The 18,202-nt window shown below is 40.2% G+C and overlaps 2 protein-coding genes across 8 annotated transcripts in view; one reads left to right on the top strand and one right to left on the bottom strand.

Moving 5' to 3' along the window:
• The window catches only part of PDGFRL (platelet derived growth factor receptor like), a 25,397-nt gene extending 12,961 nt beyond the window's left edge, over positions 1 to 12,436 (top strand). The window contains exons 3-6 of the mRNA XM_054203665.1: positions 4,475 to 4,626; positions 6,096 to 6,389; positions 6,700 to 6,839; positions 11,701 to 12,436. Of these exons, the coding sequence (XP_054059640.1) occupies positions 4,475 to 4,626; positions 6,096 to 6,389; positions 6,700 to 6,839; positions 11,701 to 11,889 (775 nt within the window). The 3' untranslated portion in view covers positions 11,890 to 12,436. The remainder of the gene's footprint in view (positions 1 to 4,474; positions 4,627 to 6,095; positions 6,390 to 6,699; positions 6,840 to 11,700) is intronic.
• The window catches only part of MTUS1 (microtubule associated scaffold protein 1), a 130,712-nt gene continuing 124,869 nt past the window's right edge, over positions 12,360 to 18,202 (bottom strand). For all 7 annotated transcript variants that reach the window (XM_054203655.1, XM_054203654.1, XM_054203653.1 and 4 more), the window contains one exon: positions 12,360 to 18,202. In XM_054203655.1, coding sequence (XP_054059630.1) covers positions 17,986 to 18,202 — 217 coding nt within the window. In that variant the 3' untranslated portion in view covers positions 12,360 to 17,985.

Below are 18,202 nucleotides of genomic sequence, written 5' to 3'. Positions count from 1 at the left end.
ATGTACAAATTCAACTGGTCTGGTGGGAATTCTAACAGTAAGCAAGATATTTTACATATCCTGGGAACTGCTAACATCCTCTAACACTGGCAGCTACAAGAAGAGGCTTTAAGGACCCTGACATCTGATGGAATTGCAATTACGGGAGACAGAAGAGACCTTAGGGTTCAGGGCGGTGAGGGCATTCGTAGCTTGGCTGGTCGGAGGGTGTGTTAATAACAGAGGTCCAAGGGAGGAGCTGACACTGAAGATGCATGTTCCCAGTGTTCTGTTTCCCGTCCGTATTTCTCGGAGAAAATGGTATTTTGGTTTGCAACTAGTTAAATTTAGCATCCACGTAGTATATTTCCTATGGGTGGTTGCAAAAAGAAGTAGGGATAAAAGCCAGATGTTTTCTCTCCATGCCATGCTTATCACGTTTTTAACTCACCCATTTGGTAAGGGTAATACAGCAGCCTGGAGGACAATATGACTTTTCTAAGAAGGAAGAGATTATATAGAAAAGCCATTTCTGTACTATTTGTGGCTATACTGTCTTTGAGTTTGTCTGTGCAGATATATTTTATGACCTGGTAAATAAAATATTTTTGCTTGTTGTACTAGAGAGTTTCAGTTTTTAATAGGTGTATAGCTGTTAACATATGCTAAAATTGCCATATGGGTGGAGGAAAAGACAGTGAAAGGAGGAGGAGAACTCTTTGGCTGGCTGTTATTGAGCCAGAGGAGAAATCCTCTCTTTCCATTATCCTTACTGGAGTAAATAACAGTACATGCTGAAATGATTTACTTAGTTTTAGAGACTGTAGCATGCAATGCAACTCTGTGGAAAAAGATCATGCAAACTTGGCTCCTGAGTTAAAGGCACACACCAGCTTGCTTCAGGACTAGCTTATCTGTAATGCTCTCTTGCCTGTGCAGCATAAAAACACCCTGCAGATAACTTTTTGTCTGAAAATTTTGTGTACTGGCTGAACTGCCCAAAAATCTTGCCAGTGTTAACGGTCAAAGGTAGCTCAGGCACCTCCAGAACAGAAGGGCTGGAATGCTGTTTTGTAAGACCGTGCATAACAAATTAATGACTGTAGGCTCACCCAGAAACTGGATCTACAATGTATGAGAAGGATCAGAAACTGAGAGGGATGGAAGAAAAATAAGGGCAAGCATATTTTCCCTTTCTTATGCTTTATAAGAGAAGCTGCTCTAGTGACACCGGTCTAACTTCACATAGTGTCTGCTGTGTCTGACTTGGAGCATGGGTCTCTCACTTGTCGAAGACTGGCTGTATTTATCACAGAACTTCGTCTGACATACAAACTCATGTGAAATGGAACCGCTCCAGTGGAACAAGCTGGAGCAAAGAGCCGGACATGCATCACGTGCACATTTGTGTGCATAGGGGGACGTATGGACAGGAGCACTCTCACAAGTATTGAGCAAACTGTATGTTGTAGAGGCCAGAATTTGACTGCTTTCAGTGAATGTGTGCTCCTGCTGGCTTAGTGGGACGTCGGTTGTGTTCATGTGTATGACTGAATTTCATTTCATTCCACGTGCTCTGAAGTCTGAAAGCTAGGGATGTCTTTTTCCTGTGTTAAACAGTAAGATGTTATGTTCTCCTAGTGAGCTTGTGTTTGAGATAAGCTCTCTTTTGTTGGTATGAATACAGCTGCCTGAGAGAACTTTGCTAGATGCTCTTTGAGGGATGCTGTGCACACTGTCTTTTTGTCCTTCTATATCTCTGTTTTTAGCTTCTGGACTTGGCATGGTTTTCTGGCAAAGATCTTTTGAACTTCATGTAACTAAAGCTTAATAAGAGGAATGTACGGAATAATATTTTGGAATAGTTCTCTAGTTTCTTTAAACAGTCTGGAAATGTTTGTATATACAACATTTTTACTTTGTGATATGTAGAGCACAGCAAAGTTTTGACTTTTGAGTCAGATTTCCCAGCATCAAAAATACTAATGAAATAAAAGTTATCCTGGAAATATTGGTCAGCTTCAGGATTTACCATTTATAATTTACTTTGTGGCCTGTTTTGTCTGCTTAATATGGTCATGTCACAAGCTTCAACACTTCCACTCTCAGTTGCCAGGTTTTGTTAGTGCATGTTTGTGGATGACTACCTCGCTAGGCTATTTCCATTGATTACTGGATAGCTTGTTCTCAGTTAAGTAGAACACACTGTACAATACTTAATTAACTCTGACCTTATTTTTCTCTCTGTTGGGATTTTGAGCTATAGTTCGGTGTCTGCATTAACATTAGAGGCAAAAATGTTCTCGCGTAATGGTTTCTCTGTAATGTTGACATGTAGTACTGGATACTTGCAAAACATTTTATGCTGATGTAGTCATGTAGCCTATGAAATGTGAACTGTGAAACTAAATAATAATACAGACTGGGACATGTTTTGGATTTCTCTTTTCTTCCTGTTGGGTATAATGCATAACAGGGTCTCTTGCACGAATAAGAATGTCTCAAAGTTTATCCAAAAACTGAAGATAATTTATACTGTGACATAGCGTATATATTAAAAATGAAAGTACTACCACTCCATAATTACATGGTACCAAAAAGTGGAATCAGACGAGGTCATGTAGGACAAGTGCATTAGTGGGTCGGAAACATGATTTGCCTGTTTCCTTAGGCAGGCCTCAAAACTGGCCTGTGGTGGATGAGTGTACTAATAGCATCTGAGGGCTTTAATGGAAAAGATAATTCTCAGTTAGCCCTGTTTGGGTTGTGTTTTAAATTTCTAACCTGTTGGCCCTGTCTGGAGGTCAAATGTTGGGTTACGTGAACCGTTGCTTGTGATTGCTGGTAGTAGTTGCAAACTGCTAGCAGAACACCTAGGGAGTCACAAATTTTGAGAATTGTGTGTAGCTAGAAGTAGCGGCCTCTCTGAGCAGTTATTCTGCCTGTGGTGGAGACGTAAGCAAAGCAGAGCATTTAGAGCATCCAGTACAGTCAGGCAAGTACCACTGTTACACAGTGACAAGGTGTTTTAGAGATTTCTTCAAAGCATGCTAATCCAAGAAGTAAATGATTCGGTTGGGCATCTGCCTTACAGAATAACTGCCACATAAATAGGAAGAAATAGGAGGATAATAAATATTCAGAGAACCCAAAGTTGAAAAAGAAATAAGAGTATGGGAGCTGTTCGGACTTCATGCAAGCTGCATATTTGTCCAGACCCCATTTGAAACACTGAAAAGAAGTTCGCTATCAAATGCCTAAAACTAGAAAAATCTCTGCTGACTTGGTTAGAACAGAAATGACCTTGTAACTCGATGTCTTGCTAAGGAAGGTAGGAAACCTTCATGTTCTGGATGTGCTACCATGTAAAGGCAGGTGGTTGAAAATAACGTTTTTAAGGGTCAGAGCAGCAGTGGAGTGCATCAGTGCTGCCACCCAAGAACTGGTACTGTTGGACTATTGCTTTTGCAATCTATCAAAAGGCAGCACAGCAGACTGCCAACTATAACGCCATCTGTCTGTAAGAAAAAGCCAGGAAAGCAAACCTTAAAATAATAAAAAAAACCCAAGATGAGATTGTAGCTGCTGAATTTCATAGATAGGACCTTTGACCCTTTGAAACATTGTCAGTATCTACATATATATATACATATTTATAAATAAATTTACGAATATCAATCCACTGAGAGATGTATCTGGGAAATCAGGAGGAGAGAACAGCAAATCAAGTCTGAAGTAATCACATAGGCTGAATTTTGTGTAGTTAGCGTGATGACACTGCCAGTGTACCTCCAGCAGTTCTCAGGGTGATGCTCTGAAATAGCCGAGGGGTGATAAGGAAACTCCAGGGCGAGGATGCCAGTGAGGTGGCTTATGGCAGAGGAATAGGCAATGCAAAATGACTTACTTGCAGAACTAATCCAAGCTGAGATAGAAGCTCTTTGCGATGGCGTATGCAAGTAGAAACTTGGACCAGGATGTTAAAGATGGGGAAGCGTTCACTCTGAAAGCAGGTATAAATCATCAAACAAACTCTTATTAAAAAGTACCTGCTACTTACTACTCCTGATCTATATTTGATATATATTATTGAACCACTGCTACAGTTAATGGTATCAAAAAAGGACTGACATGTATGCAGGTTGACTTGGAGCATGAAAATATGGGATATATATGGACAAACAGACAAAACATAGATGAGTATACTGTCTGTAGCAGTCACAGCCCAGTCTCAAAATGGGGGCTAAAGGGAATCCAAGAATGAACTGTACAAGAAAAAAGCTTGCAAGCACTCATGTGAATTTGAAATCAATAAACCTACTCAAGTAAGCAGGTCTTTGCTGGAGCAAAAGGGAAAGTTGCAACATAGTTCTGAAAGTGAAAGGTAGGTCAGCTGCAAAGTAATGAAAAAAATCAAAAGTAGAAGTGAGCTGACAGAGATGTACAAGGAAATACATCTGTGCTTGTCTGTGCCTTTTGTTTTTCTTCTCCCCAGTATAAAGCAGCTTGACAAGTACGGTCAGCTGATCCTCGCAAACTCCACTGCAGCAGACACAGGAGAATATAGCTGCTGGCTTCAGCTGTGCAATGGTAACAAATGCAGGAAGGATGAGACTAAAACAGGTTCAACGTACATCTTTTTCACAGGTAATTAACTCACTGGGGGATTATTAATGGAAATATATTTGCTAGTAAGACAGGAATAAAGCTACATCAGCGATTTCACTGTCAGGATTTTTCTTCCACAATTTTCATCTTCTTTTAGTGGATGTTAAAGAAACCAGTGCTGCTGAGCAGCACATTACTTGCTTAGTGTGATTTATGAGTCCATTTTCCCTATGGATTATGCTAAATGTGTACCCAAATTAACGCATAATGCAATGGAAAGCAAACACCTTTGAAAATACTAACCCACATTCTGAGGATCTTCTACAAAATTAATAAAAAAACATTCAATTTTTGAAAATGTGTCTGTGTAATGAAAATAAATCTGTGCAGAAGATTCATTTCGTCATGGCATTCAGATGACCACATGGATTCTTCCCCCCCCCGCTTCCAGTTACCTGCACTGACTTAAAAATCTTGACCTCATTGATCTTGGTAAGGCCACAGTTTCTCCCAAGAGTCTATATGGCATGTTGAGAACCAAAACACTCTTTAAGTACATGTGTTACCCACAGAGCTTGAGGTTGACTGTAGCCCTGTCATTGCATGGATGGGGTCCTAGTAGGTAACTGTGGATGGTTTACTGCTACTTGGTACAAGAGAGCTGAAATCAAATGTTTAATTTGTTCTTCTCATGGAAAACATTCTGAATGGTAAAACAACCTTTGCTGCCTGATCAGAGCTAAAACATTCTTTCTTGGCTAGCAAATATTTCAGTACAAAATGCTGAGATAGGATTGCTTGCGATACGTTTTGGAGGTAAATTAGACCATGAGACAGAGCAGAAGCCGTTTATCAGAAGTGCGTAATGTTCTGAGGATACATTCCTTTAGAAAGGCTGGAATAAACTTTTCAGTCAAGTTACGCAAATGCTTGTGCTAGAAAGAGGAATTTCAGCTTTATATTTCTAAGAAGCATGCCAAACATGGAGGTACTTTTTAACTGTCCTTTGAAAAGCTCTAAATATTTCAGTTACTTAGAGCAATAAATCAAACTTTCTGCCTAAAATCATGTATATAAAAGGGCTGTAGCTCTGAAGAATATATCTTTCTATTAGTGCTTATTTTACCAGTGATGGTGGGGGTTTTTTGTGTGTTACCCTTTAAAAGTGGGTGAGTGAACAGAATTAGATCCAGATGAGTATTTGGAAACTTATGAAAAAGGGATTCCAAAGATTTTCTTAAGATTAAAAAAAGATCTGATTATGGTGAAGAATACTTTGGTTTTCTTTTTGATTTAATGTTTTTAATGCAAGATATGTAAATATAATCTCAGAGGTTAGAAATATTGTTTGGGGTTTGGTTTTTTTTTGCGTGTGTGTGTATTTAAAGACAAAAGCTTTGGGTTAATTTTTAATGTTGCTCATGGCTGTTTCCTCTTGTCATATGTACTTTCTCTCCTTTCTGTTAAACCAAGATGTAAATATTATTCTAACTATATCTTCTGCACAGATAAAGAAGAACTTTTTGTACCCACTCCCAGTTACTTTGAGATTGTGTACTTGAACCCAGATAAACCTGCAGTCATCCCATGCCGTGTTACTACTCCTTCAGCAACAGTAACTCTGCACAGGGAATTTCCAGCAGAAGAAATTGAAGCAGATGGAACTGATATTATTTATGATGTGAAGAAGGGTTTTGTCTACCAGCATCCTACTTCTGATCATAAAGGTATTGTCTACTGCAAAGCAGAGTCGCAGGGAGCACCTCAGATTTCCATCAAGTATCACCTATTGTATGTGGAAGGTAAGGTTCAGTTTTCTATATGCTGATACTGACTCTTGTTTCTTCTGCTGACGTTGTTTAGAAAACAATGTTTTTTTAAAAAAAAGTAAAATAAGTAATTATTTAGAGTCTTAAAATCTTGATCAAAAGTATGTGCAATAAAACTTTGTAGGTTTAAATTCCAGCAATTTCCCAGTGTAGAGGGGAAACAGGTGTATATCACTTACCTGTTGCATTAAGCAAACTGAGGCAAAAATTGACTCTTAAGTCTTATCAGTGTATTTAACTTCAGGAACTAACTTTCTGCTTCCAAACACTGTCTTTCTATCAGTTCCCAAGGGCCCGCCCTCAGCCACAATTGCGGTATCATCCAGTAGAGCAGAAGTCAGTGACAGCGTTCATGTAATCTGCACAGTCCTTGGAGAGCCAGATGTAGATGTGAACTTCAGGTGGCGGTACCCAGGGCAAGAGGTAAGAGATGGAATGGTTCCTGGCTGAAATGCATATTTCTGGCTGAAATTCCCTGACTGAAATGGTTTGTTCTTCTTAAAGGCAATACTTTGAATGCCAGTCAGTGTCTAGATTCGGAGCAAAGATTCTTTCAGATTGTGGTGTCTGCCTCTTGCTAGCTCAGGCATGCTGGCAGGAGGAGGCAGCACATCCCTTTTGAACTTCAGCCCATCTTTCCCTGAGAGCCTAGAAGTAGCGCAGGAATGAAGCGTGAGAGCTCTATCCATGTTAGCAAAAATCAAGCTCAGCAAAGCTCACTCCTCCCTCAGGTTTCCATTCCAGAGACACTTGGCCTCTGGCATCATTTACAAAGAAAAGCCCCAGACAGGGTCAAAGCCAGCCAGCGTCAGGAAGCTATTCTAGGGCAAGCCACAAAGCCGCACTGATGCCTCTGCGTTTGATATCCCTTCCATCTCTATGGCTCAGGCACATGAATCATTGCAGCACAGAATCTTTAAGCTTAATTGTTACCCAGATCCAGAAGCACAGAAATCTGCTTCTGCCCAGTCTCATCTGAAAGAATCCACTGGAAACATCCATTGAATCTTCAAACTTTGTTCATCCTTTTTCTTGCACAAAATAAGATGTAAATGAGTAGCGTTATTGATGGTCTCCTCTCTTCTCTCTCTACCCAGTCCAACCAGTTACAGTAGGGTCTTGTTTCATAGCCAGCCTCATCTCTATGCTGTTTATGTAAGTAGGCTAGGAGCAAAGGAAGGCCTGCTGAAATATGGAACCCATCACCAGAGGAAAGGGATCCTCTCGGACCTGAGGGCTTGCATTGTATTCCATTTGCCAGCCCTCCCGGTGCTGGGTTGTCAAAGGACGATGCAGAGCTTCCTAATAAGGTACTTGTATCAGCACTGGTCTCCCTAAACCAGCATAGAATTAAGTAATTTAATGGCAGAGGTAATTGCTTAAGTGAGTGAGTGGAGTTCGGTGCTTACTAGGGTTGAGAAAATTCAAATCTAAAGCCCCAGAAGTTTGCTGTAGCTGTTAAGAAGGAGACTGTAGCATTCTGTTGTCATGAGACGGTGCATGCCTTTCAAGGGGAAAAAACAGTGAGAAAGCAAGTGAGTGCAAAAGGGACTTTAGCTGCTGGTGAGGGCACTGGGCATGTAGAACCAGGTTTCTAGTCCTTGCTTAGATGTTAGTTTGTTCTTTCACTTCCCCCTCTCCCCTCCACCTCTTTTTTTTTTTTTTTTTTTTTTTTTTTTCCTGCTGCTGCTTGTCATGTAAGTTTTCCTGCTGAGATTATTAAAGTCTGAGAGTTCATGAGCAATTACCAATAAATGAGGGCAGCCTCAACTGCATTTGGTGAGGGGCTTGATACTTATAGCATGAATTAGGTGATCTAAAGAGTAACTACTGGATGGAGCACCAGAAGAGTTTAGCAGTTCCTGTTTCTGGTGTCCATTTAAAGTTAGGAAGGAAAGGGGCAGATGTCTAAATGAGTAGAGAAACTTGCAGCTGTTAGTAAAGCAAACGGTAAAATGCTAGGGAAAACTGAAGTGCCTCCAAGTATTGGGAGCTGCAGATCAATAGTGGTTTTTGAGTTAAATGCCCAATGCTGTCCTCTGAATTTAGCTGTTAGCATTACTTGGAGTGAGATGCATCAACAGATGGCAGTGTCTCTATGCTTCGAGGTGGGTCTTTAACTCTGACAGTCTTCTAGACATTCACTCACTTGAGGAGGGAAGAGAAGAAATGCCCCTGCTGATTTCATTAGTTTTGGTGATTGATATGGTTTTCTGTTGGGGTTGGGTTTTTTTCTGTGTTTTGGGTTTTTTTTAGCTTTCCTTGATACCTGTTTATGCGACTATAGTAACTGGCTATACAAACCCCAATTTTATGTCATTTGTAACTAACTAATTGCTAAGAACAAACAATTGAAGGCATTAAATTCTAGACTCAGCTTGGCCTTCCAAAACTCAGCATCTATTAGTGCTCACTTCTACATCTTTCACTTTTACGTCTTGCTACTTTTACATCTTTCACAGGTGAATGGCTGCCCAAGCCTGGTTGCTGTCTGTTCTTGGCCCAGTTTTACCATCAGGTCTTACAGCACCTGATGCAGCCCTAGCATGTGCGCTACAATTACGTCTCTGTCACTGATTGAATATAAACAGCTAAACACATGCAAATTACCTCCCTTGTTTGCTGTGGATACTGCGGCTGTGGTGCAGGGCACATGCACTATCAGCAGAGGACTACACCTGCTCACTGCACCCACCTGCGGGGTTGAGAGAGAGACTTTGGCCCGTGGCCTGCATCTGCCCTGGAAAGGGCTGATGTGCTTCTCCACTGGAGTAAACAGTCTTAGCTCCAGCTGTGCCTGGGGATAGGGAGGGAAGAGTTGTCTTAGGGCTTCTGCCCCAACAAAATCATTAAGTAAACGTCAGAGTAGAAGCGCTGTATGCTTGTTGGAGACTTAACATTTATTAAGGAAGTATTCACATACTGCAAAGGAAAAAGATGGGAGCGGAGGGAGCATAGAGAGGACCATCAGCGATGGTGATCAGATAGATGTTCTTTTGTGCAAGAAAAAGGACTGACAAAGTTCTAAGATTCAATTCAGTGCAGGGAGATCAGTGATGGTTTCTGTTCCCCACCACTCCGCCCAGCACCTGGACTGCCATCTACTACTTGATCCTGGAGCAGGAGGAGCACTTTAATCCCTGCTTCCTCCTAGGTACATTGCATTGGAGAGACCCTTCTCTCATCTCTGTAGTTGCTAACCTCTCCCTCTTACTTTTTTTTTTCCACTGTTTTTTTTTTCCCCTTGCCACTCCCTGACAATTGAATTTGCTTATTCACCTGCTGTGAGTGCATACTGATCCACTCCTTAATACGATTCCCTGAAACTAACTTCAAAGCAGAAGGCAATTAGTTTGAGAAAAACTGGGTTAGCAGGAGCCCAACCAGGCAAAGAGCATCTGCCTTACATGGCCTTTAGCTTCACTTTCAGTAGGGTCAGGGAAGTTCCACTTGCTGTAGTTAAGAGCTAATTTAGGCTTGAATTAAGTGTGTGATAGTGCTTGACTGTAGTAACACTTGATTTTTGGGCTGGGAACAGGAGGTAGTGCTCTGCTAAGTGGCTTGATTCCTTCTATGGGATTAAGAATTTCTAGATTACCAGTTTTCGAAAAAAAGTTCTTGCTAGCTGTCAGTGCCTGCCGCTTCCTATGCATTCCCTGACTGCAATGTGACTCATCCCTAAGCTTCAGGAAGACTGGTAGCTGCTTCTGTACTGGTTATTTTGCAATTGCGAGGTTGTAGCTTTGGCTCCAGGTAAGTGTCTGACTTACTCTTTTGCTACTATTAGCTTAAGTCCTGGAGCGTTCACATCGGTAAATGGCTAATCCATCTAATTCACAAAGCAAGAGGAGATGGTTGCCAAGCAGAAATGTTTCTGTGTGTCTAATCAGTTTTTACTGGCTGACAGGCTGCACCCAGAGGGTGGCAGTCAATAGTTCTTTTTCAAACCGGCAGCCTGTCACAAGTGGGGGTCCCCCAGGGATCAATACTGGGCCCAGCGCTGTTTAACATCTTTGTAAGTGATCTGGCTGATGGGATCAAGTGTACTCTGGTGAAGTTTGCTGGTGACACTAAACTGAGTGGGGAAGTGGACACGTGGGAAGGGAGAGCCACCCTGCAGGAAGACCTGGATAGGCTGGGAGAGTGGGCCAGTTTCTCTTAAACAGTTCCAGGGAGTGTGACCTGATAAACAGTCCATCAGAGAATTCTCTTATAGAAGAAGATTAAAAAGAAATACGCCTGTTATAACAACAACAACAGAACCTAAAAAGCATCTTTCTGAGCATCCTTGTTTGTATTTTTGTCTTTGAAGTTACATACACATTTTGGAAAGCATAATGTAAGGATTAAGTTAGAAGCATTTGTGAATTATTACCATTTGCTTGTATGCTATCTTACACAGTGTTTCTAAAACCAGAGGAATTCACTTGTAACACGATTTAAAGCTATTCTCTGTGCTAAAAGAGAATGAGGTAAAGCGTTGTCAGATAACTCATGCCACTGTTGCTTTGCTGTTTGAGCCATGCCGTAAGTCTGAACCTAAGCTCACACTTCTACCTTAGTAGTTAGTGTGTCTACCTTAGACATTAGTGATAGAACCTGACATTACCTGACGTTAGTGATAGAACAAGAGGGAATGGGTTCAAGCTGCAGCAGGGTAGGTTTAGGCTGGACATTGGGAAAAAATTCTTCACAGAAAGAGTGGTCAGACACTGGAATAGGCTGCCCAGGGAGGTGGTGGAGTCACCATCCCTGAATGTGTTTAAGACTTGTTTAGATGTGGTGTTAAGGGATATGGTGTAAGGGAGAACTTTGTAGAGTGGAGTTGATAGTTGGACTCGATGATCCCCAGGGTCTTTTCGAACCTAAATGATTCTATCATCTCCACCAAGCTACCTCACCTATTTAATCACATACCCAAATGCAACCTTAGGAAGTGGCCCACAGCTGCAACTGAGTTCATTCATATACTGCAGGCAGTGCTTTGGCAGCCCATCACTAATCTAAATATATACAGTACTGCCACTTAGAGTGGAAGAGTCATTGTAGTATCCTTATTTGGGATGCCTTATTGGTACATCAGTATTTAATGCAGGAATGTTGCTGCAACTGCCAGACACCTTCAGTTTCCTCACTTCAGGCTGACTGGGATATAAGCTCCTACTATCTGACCTCTTGCTTCAGGGTTTGCTAGGGTAGTGTCACTAAATACACTTTGCCAAATTATGTATTTTCTTATGTAGGTGTTTTTCATTGTTGGTTTGGTTTTTTTTCTTTTAAACAGTCTGAGAGGCCTGTGATTATCCAAAACTTCTGGAGATTGATAGACAGAGGAACCGGACAAACCACAAGAATCTCAAAGAGTGTTCTTGTTGTTGAGGATTTCGAAGACAGAGATGCTGGAAACTACATTTGTGTAGCTCAAAACCTACACGGAGAAACAACAGTAGCTACTAAGGTTGAACTAAATTGATAGGAAAGGCTTCTGGACATAGAATGAACTGTATGGTATTTGATGTTATAGCCATTTATTTTCTTTATTAATGTTTAAATGAAGTTTTCTCTGTCACTGTCTCATTTCATATGTCAATGCATTCCATATTCACTAGCTTGCAGGCCAAAGCAGCATTCCCTACGCGCAGCAGTAGTCAGTTGTGAGGTAATAAACCTACTACCAAGCATTAAAGTTTAAGCCTGAACATATATAAGGCTCATTATATTAGGGAATAGGTGCTCTTGGGCTTTCCTCTGCTGTGGTCTTTTTCCTCAAACTCTTCCATAAGGTTAACCTGCTATATGGTTTGTGCCTTTTTTGTGTATGTGAGAACTGAGAGGACATTAAATAGCCTCAAAAATCTACAAAGCAGGTGTATCACTTCTGGTGCTGTGCAATTTTGAAGTTTAGAGTACTGTACATGTTTAAAACAACAACCAAAAAACCAAACCAAACCCAAAGAACCTTGTTACAGAACTAGCCAATAGAAATGTTTATTTTGTAAGAATAATTAAATTTCTGAACATTATAAAAATGTGTGTATGTGCGTATGTCTTCATTTCATATTAAAATGGTAAAGGGTATTGCATTCTTACAACCTTTTAATATGTAGCTTACTTAGCGTTTACTCCTCAGTAGATGTATGGTGTTATGTTTACTAAATTATATAGCAAATTATGTTTCCTAAAGGTAAAACTTGCATTTATTCATACAGTGTAATTTACAAAAGAAAAAACCCAAATGTAACATTACAATAACGTTCGATCATACAGCAGGATCTCTTCTCAGGTTAATAACAGTTCAACTTGATCATATCACTTAGGAGAGAAGGAAAGAAGTTTAATTTACACATAACTATATCTGGATAAATACTCAACTGCTTCTGTCACCCTGGGTTTACTTACCAATACAAGGAAAGAGCCTTTCCAGAGAAAAGGTAAGAACTCAGTAAAAACATTGCTGGATCTTTTGGCAATGTTTTTTCTTCTATCCTCACGTGCAGAATCCATGTAAGCTCAAACTTCCAATACAAATCTACTCAGTAGTATAACCGTGTGACAAAAACAGTCTAACGCAAGCCATTTTATTTACAAGGCATGTGAAAAGCAGCTTATTCTGAGCATACGAGGAATCAAACCAGGAGCCTGTCCCTTGCTTGCACCCTTCCATGTGTCTCAGCCTGCATTTGACTAGAATTCCCAAAGCTTTCTTCTGGTGAAGGCTTAAAGCAAGCCCCTTGCTCTGGATCATTCATCCTTTGGGCAGATGTTTTCTGCACCGTTTTGAGTAATGATGTCTAGTAGAAATGGCAGCTTCTCAATAGTGTCATTAACCTGATATTAGCCTAGCTCATGAAAACACTAAATAAGCCTGCCAAAAGTTTTTTCTTCAGCATGGAGGAACCTAAACCAACATAACCAATATGATAAATAGCCACAGTAAAGACTGAAATGGCTCTGCGCATGTCTCATGAAACAGTTTTCATGGAGAATGCTCCCCAGATGCCTGTAACGTTGTTGGCCTTTGGAAACATGGCAGCTACAAAAAAAAAAAAAAAAAAAAAAAGCAGCAGGCTATAGGACCAACTTTGAAAGCATAAGAGGCAGTCCCTTGTTAATCTTCTTTCTTCTATTAAAAGGTCTCAAGAATGTTACACTTATTCAAATGACTAAATAAGCACTACACAATTTTATAGTAATACAAAAAGAGGTCTTTTTGTACCACTTTTTTTTTTTAGTCAAGGCTCTGACCAGAGTAACATGGAGCAATCCTTCAGCTTCTGGATGAGGCTGTGCAAGGTGTTCATTGCTTTTTAGCATTTTTCATTTATCAGAACAATGTATTTCCCTTTGAACTACAGGAGCTGTGCCAACTTCTTAAATTTCAAAGTGCTTTTGAGCCTTTAATTTGGCAATTGATTCCCTTCAAAACACCTAGCAAGTGGGAGATAGATAGCATCACCTGTTCAGACTTGTTCTTCACAGTGCAGCGGTTCACTTGGCAGCATCGCCGCCGTGGTGACAGTTTGGCAGGAGAGGAAAAGGGGATGTAAATCCAGTGCTGCATCACTGCTGAAGCATTAAACCTGAGGGAGACTCACTCATGTGTACCGAGCTCACACGCAGTTCTCAAGGCTGATAATAACTACAGAAGCAGTGCCTTTAAGGAAGTATTTTTGGTGGTTGTTTCCTCCCCCCCTTAAACATCAAAATAATTCTCATCATTGTAAACTATGAGAATTATTTTACTCTGTATTTTACATAGTTCTTATTTTACCAAAAGCCTCCTGGGTAGGCCTTAGTCTTTTCACATTGATGCAATTACACATTTCCACATAAACGGACAGTGACACAGGGTAGGAGAATGAAGCCCAGGAAACAAAATTTAAGTGACTTGTCAAAGTCACATGCCTAAACCTGCCGGTATTGTTATTTCTGTTTCCATACCTCAGTCACTGCTCTGCTAAGGCAAGGCAGCACCAACGGACAGAAGGTATTTGTTTCTTCAGGCTTTGATGATTATTACAACTTTCTGATGACCTTTTTAACTCCAGCTCAGCCCTAAATGATTTCCTAGCTGTCAGGCAACTACAGTTTTAAAGATCAGTGGTTACTTACTGTCTAGAAGGAATTTCCTGCATGAATTGCATGATGCTGGTTTACATGCAAGAGCCTTTGGTGTTTGTAATGAGAAACTTCGAGTCTTCAAGTTACCATAAGGAAATGATTCACCTAAAATTTTACAGCAAATACAGTGCAACTCATACAAAGACCTTTAAAGAAAAGTATTGATGGTAGGTGAACCATGTTATGAATAGTTTGAACAGTAAGAAACTATTTGGTACAGATATAAACGTCACTGTAACGCCCTCTGAAACTGATCATTAGAGTTGGAACTACTAGTTAAGGTTGAGCATCTGAAGATAATCACTTGTTTAATTGCTTGACTAGCACTAGACCTTTGGCATGTATTTATGGTGAGCGAGTTTCTAGCTTTTCCTGAAGGAAACTTTATGCTAAAAAAATTACCAAAAAATATGTAAAAGTTACTGAATCAAACAAAGCTTTTGTTAACACATGGTATTTAAGCTTGAAATATTAATACTCAAACAGAGAAAAATATTGAAACAGCACTTACAGATGAACAGAATTATTTAATCCTTTTGGACCAACAGGGCAAACACTAAACAGGTATTTCTGTAGTCTGATTTCTATACGCAAGGATTCTTCATTTCTTCATAAGAGCATTAAAGATTCTATTTGCAGGAAGTTTAAAGATGAGGAGTGTCCTGTATTGTGGAGGGATACCATTGACAAATTAACAGTCTTTGTATTATTTACTGTACCATACTCACTTTTCTGTGCTGGTAGCCTGGAAAAGCTTTCCCCTTCTCTGTTACACACAGGGGTACCCTATATTTGATCTTTAAGTGTTTGTATGCACTCTTCTTGCATATTTTATTTGAGGCACTAACATTGCAACTAAGATAATATTCTTATTAGTGGCTAGACAACTCTTCTTGTCACATGACCTGTTTGATTGATAAACTCTGTGTGGCTTTTCTCACACAAAGTTCCTGAATAAGGTGAGCATTTTAAGTCCTTTAGAATGCCTTTTACTGGGCACATGCACATTGGGTCCCTCTTTTAAGCCAACTGTACTCAGGAATTTTCAAGTATTTTATTATTGCTTAGTTCTGTAATCTTATCTACATTTTACTTTTTTTTTTTTTTTTTTTAAACAGCCAACTCAAACTGAATCCCTAAGAATCACGAGCAAGCTCCGTGTAACTTCTGACAACTTGGGAGTAGCAAAGGTAGAGTTAAAGTTTTCTAAGGGTTAGCTGAACATTAATAATTTGTGCAGTGAAGTTCACTATTACTGTTCTGCTGTGCTGAGCAAGTACTACAAGATTTTAGTATTTGGAGGAATATTCCACTTGACTAATAAAGCAGGAGGAAAAACCCCTTCAATCAGTACAAAAGCAATTTATTTTTTTAAGCATTCAGCTCAAATACATGTGATCAAATTTCTTTGACCATAGAAAATAAAAGTTTTCAAACATATACTTTAAGCCAAGCTTTGGCCCACAAAGGATTTTCATAGTTAAATTTGAAACCCCTAGAAAACATTTGAAGTACTGACACCACTAACAAGTGGTATGTACAGTGCCCTAAAGAGGGTTAAAAGAGAAGATAATGTTCCATAGAAATGGCACCCTCGACTTGTACATTGTGGAAAATTAAGTATATTTATTGATGAAATAGTCAATCACAAGTTTAAGTATATTACAAGTTTACTTTACTGTATGAGCACTGTTAACAGTCTTTTTTATATGTCTGCATTCCTTATTACTAGCCAAGATTTTTCAAGTCTTGGGTAAAGTAGTTTGAAGTGGTTCTCCAGCTGAGTTCCCTAAACACTTTCCACCCCCTTGATTCCTGTCCCCAGGCAACGGGAAAACACCGGGAAACTCAGCAGCTACAATTCACCGTAAGTTACCTGCACAGGTAGCTAACAGCATTAGCTAAACAGTAGTATCACAACCATCCTGGAAGTGGGACTGCAAACCCAAGCTATTACGAGCATAGATGGTGTTTTGTAATACTAATTTGAAATTGAACCTGTGTTTAATAGGTACAACGTAGAGATATTAAACAGGTCTGACCAAGGGTGTAGCAAAACTACGTGATTACCTTGTTGAAGCCGAAGCTCAGCATACAACATTTCCAGAAGTGCTGACACCCTCAGCCTCCAGTTACAGGAGCCAGGACAATATTTTTTCCCCCTGCTTTACAGAATCTCTTGTACAGGATCTACTGCCAAATGAACTGGCAAAACACTGCTATCCTGCAGTCTCGGAGGGAAGGTATGGCAGAATTAGCAAGATAAATACACAGCTACCACCTTCCCCCTCTTCCTCAGGTGAATTTAGCCAACCCTGAAGAATGTTAATACAAATGCTAACGCTTAAAAAGGCAAAGTGTGTCACCAGATACACTGGAATTCACAAATTACTTACTTAAGATTCTTCTTGAGAACTGAGTGAAGAATGCACCCAATGACAATTATTGCATTTTTCTCTTTGGCTTTCAAATCTACATCTAGAGTTTATCCTCAGCAGACGGCCTCAGCCATGGGCATACTGTTCTGGGGAAGCAAGTGATTCCTTTTCAGCAGGTAAGGTCTACGTTCCTAAACCTGCAACTCAACTAGTAACTTCTGACTTTGAGGGCTACCGTGGTTCTGATCACGACCCTGTTGACTTGAAAGCCAAAATCCACTGTATCCTGCAAAAAACTTCTCAAATGGCAGAGCTGTGCATGGATATTAAACCAAGAATCCATGCAAAATATGGCTGCAGTCCAGTTTGTTTTAAAAACTAATTCCATGTTGCATACTCAGGTCAGCCAAGACACCAATGAATCAGTTGACAAAGCTTTCCATGCCGTTTTTTTTAACTGAACTGAAGGCAGAAAGATGAAGGAAACTAACCTATGGTTGTGGTGGCAGTTTCTCCTCATTCCCAGGGGAAGGTACTCTTTGCTAAAAGCGTGCAGACTGACAGCATTATTAAGGAAGTACATGTCGATGTATAGTCTTCAGCTTTTATCCTTTATTACGTACACAGCAAAGAAGGCAGCATTTAGACACACGCACAGTGTGTTACATCCATTCCATCCACAGCACACGCACGCACACATACACACAGCCTTTAAAAAAAAAGTGTCGGTGATAAGGAACATATTATAAAGGTTGTGATCTTTATCTCTAAGCCCCTGAGCTTTTTCTTATAGTTAGGTGAAAAGGCAATGAACAAGTCTTTCCTTGCTCTGTAAGTGCTTTGTGCAACAATGTCCGTAGAGGTCATAAAGAAGTCTTTCTGGGAGGAGCAACATGAGCGTCTTACTCCCATGTTCTCAGTCTCTTATCGCCATTTTTGCACCAAAGAGTTTCCAGTTATGTTTAGTCGTCATAGTCAGCTAATATAGCTCTTTGCTCCGGTGATTAAAAGTTAGGATCAGTTCTGCAGATCGCAAATGAAATGCAATCCCTGCTTTCTCTCAAGAGGTGTCATCTCGGTGACACTGTGGGACTAGAGAAGTTACCAGAATTTCGTGGGGACTGAAGAGGCACGGATGGAGAACTGGGAGACAGTTTTCTGGGGCTGCATAGGTCGCCGTTGTGCAACTTCCACAGAAGTTCTTCGTTTTCCATTGACAGGCGTTTGTTTACTTTTGATTCTTTCTCTAGCGACTCCTGTAAAACAGCTTGCTCCGTAGAAAGTTGC

Source organism: Rissa tridactyla, chromosome 5 (assembly GCF_028500815.1).
Source record: "Rissa tridactyla isolate bRisTri1 chromosome 5, bRisTri1.patW.cur.20221130, whole genome shotgun sequence".
Classification (NCBI taxonomy): domain Eukaryota; kingdom Metazoa; phylum Chordata; class Aves; order Charadriiformes; family Laridae; genus Rissa; species Rissa tridactyla.
The sequence above is the reverse complement of the archived record's forward strand: the minus strand, read 5'-3'. Positions and strand labels throughout refer to the sequence as shown.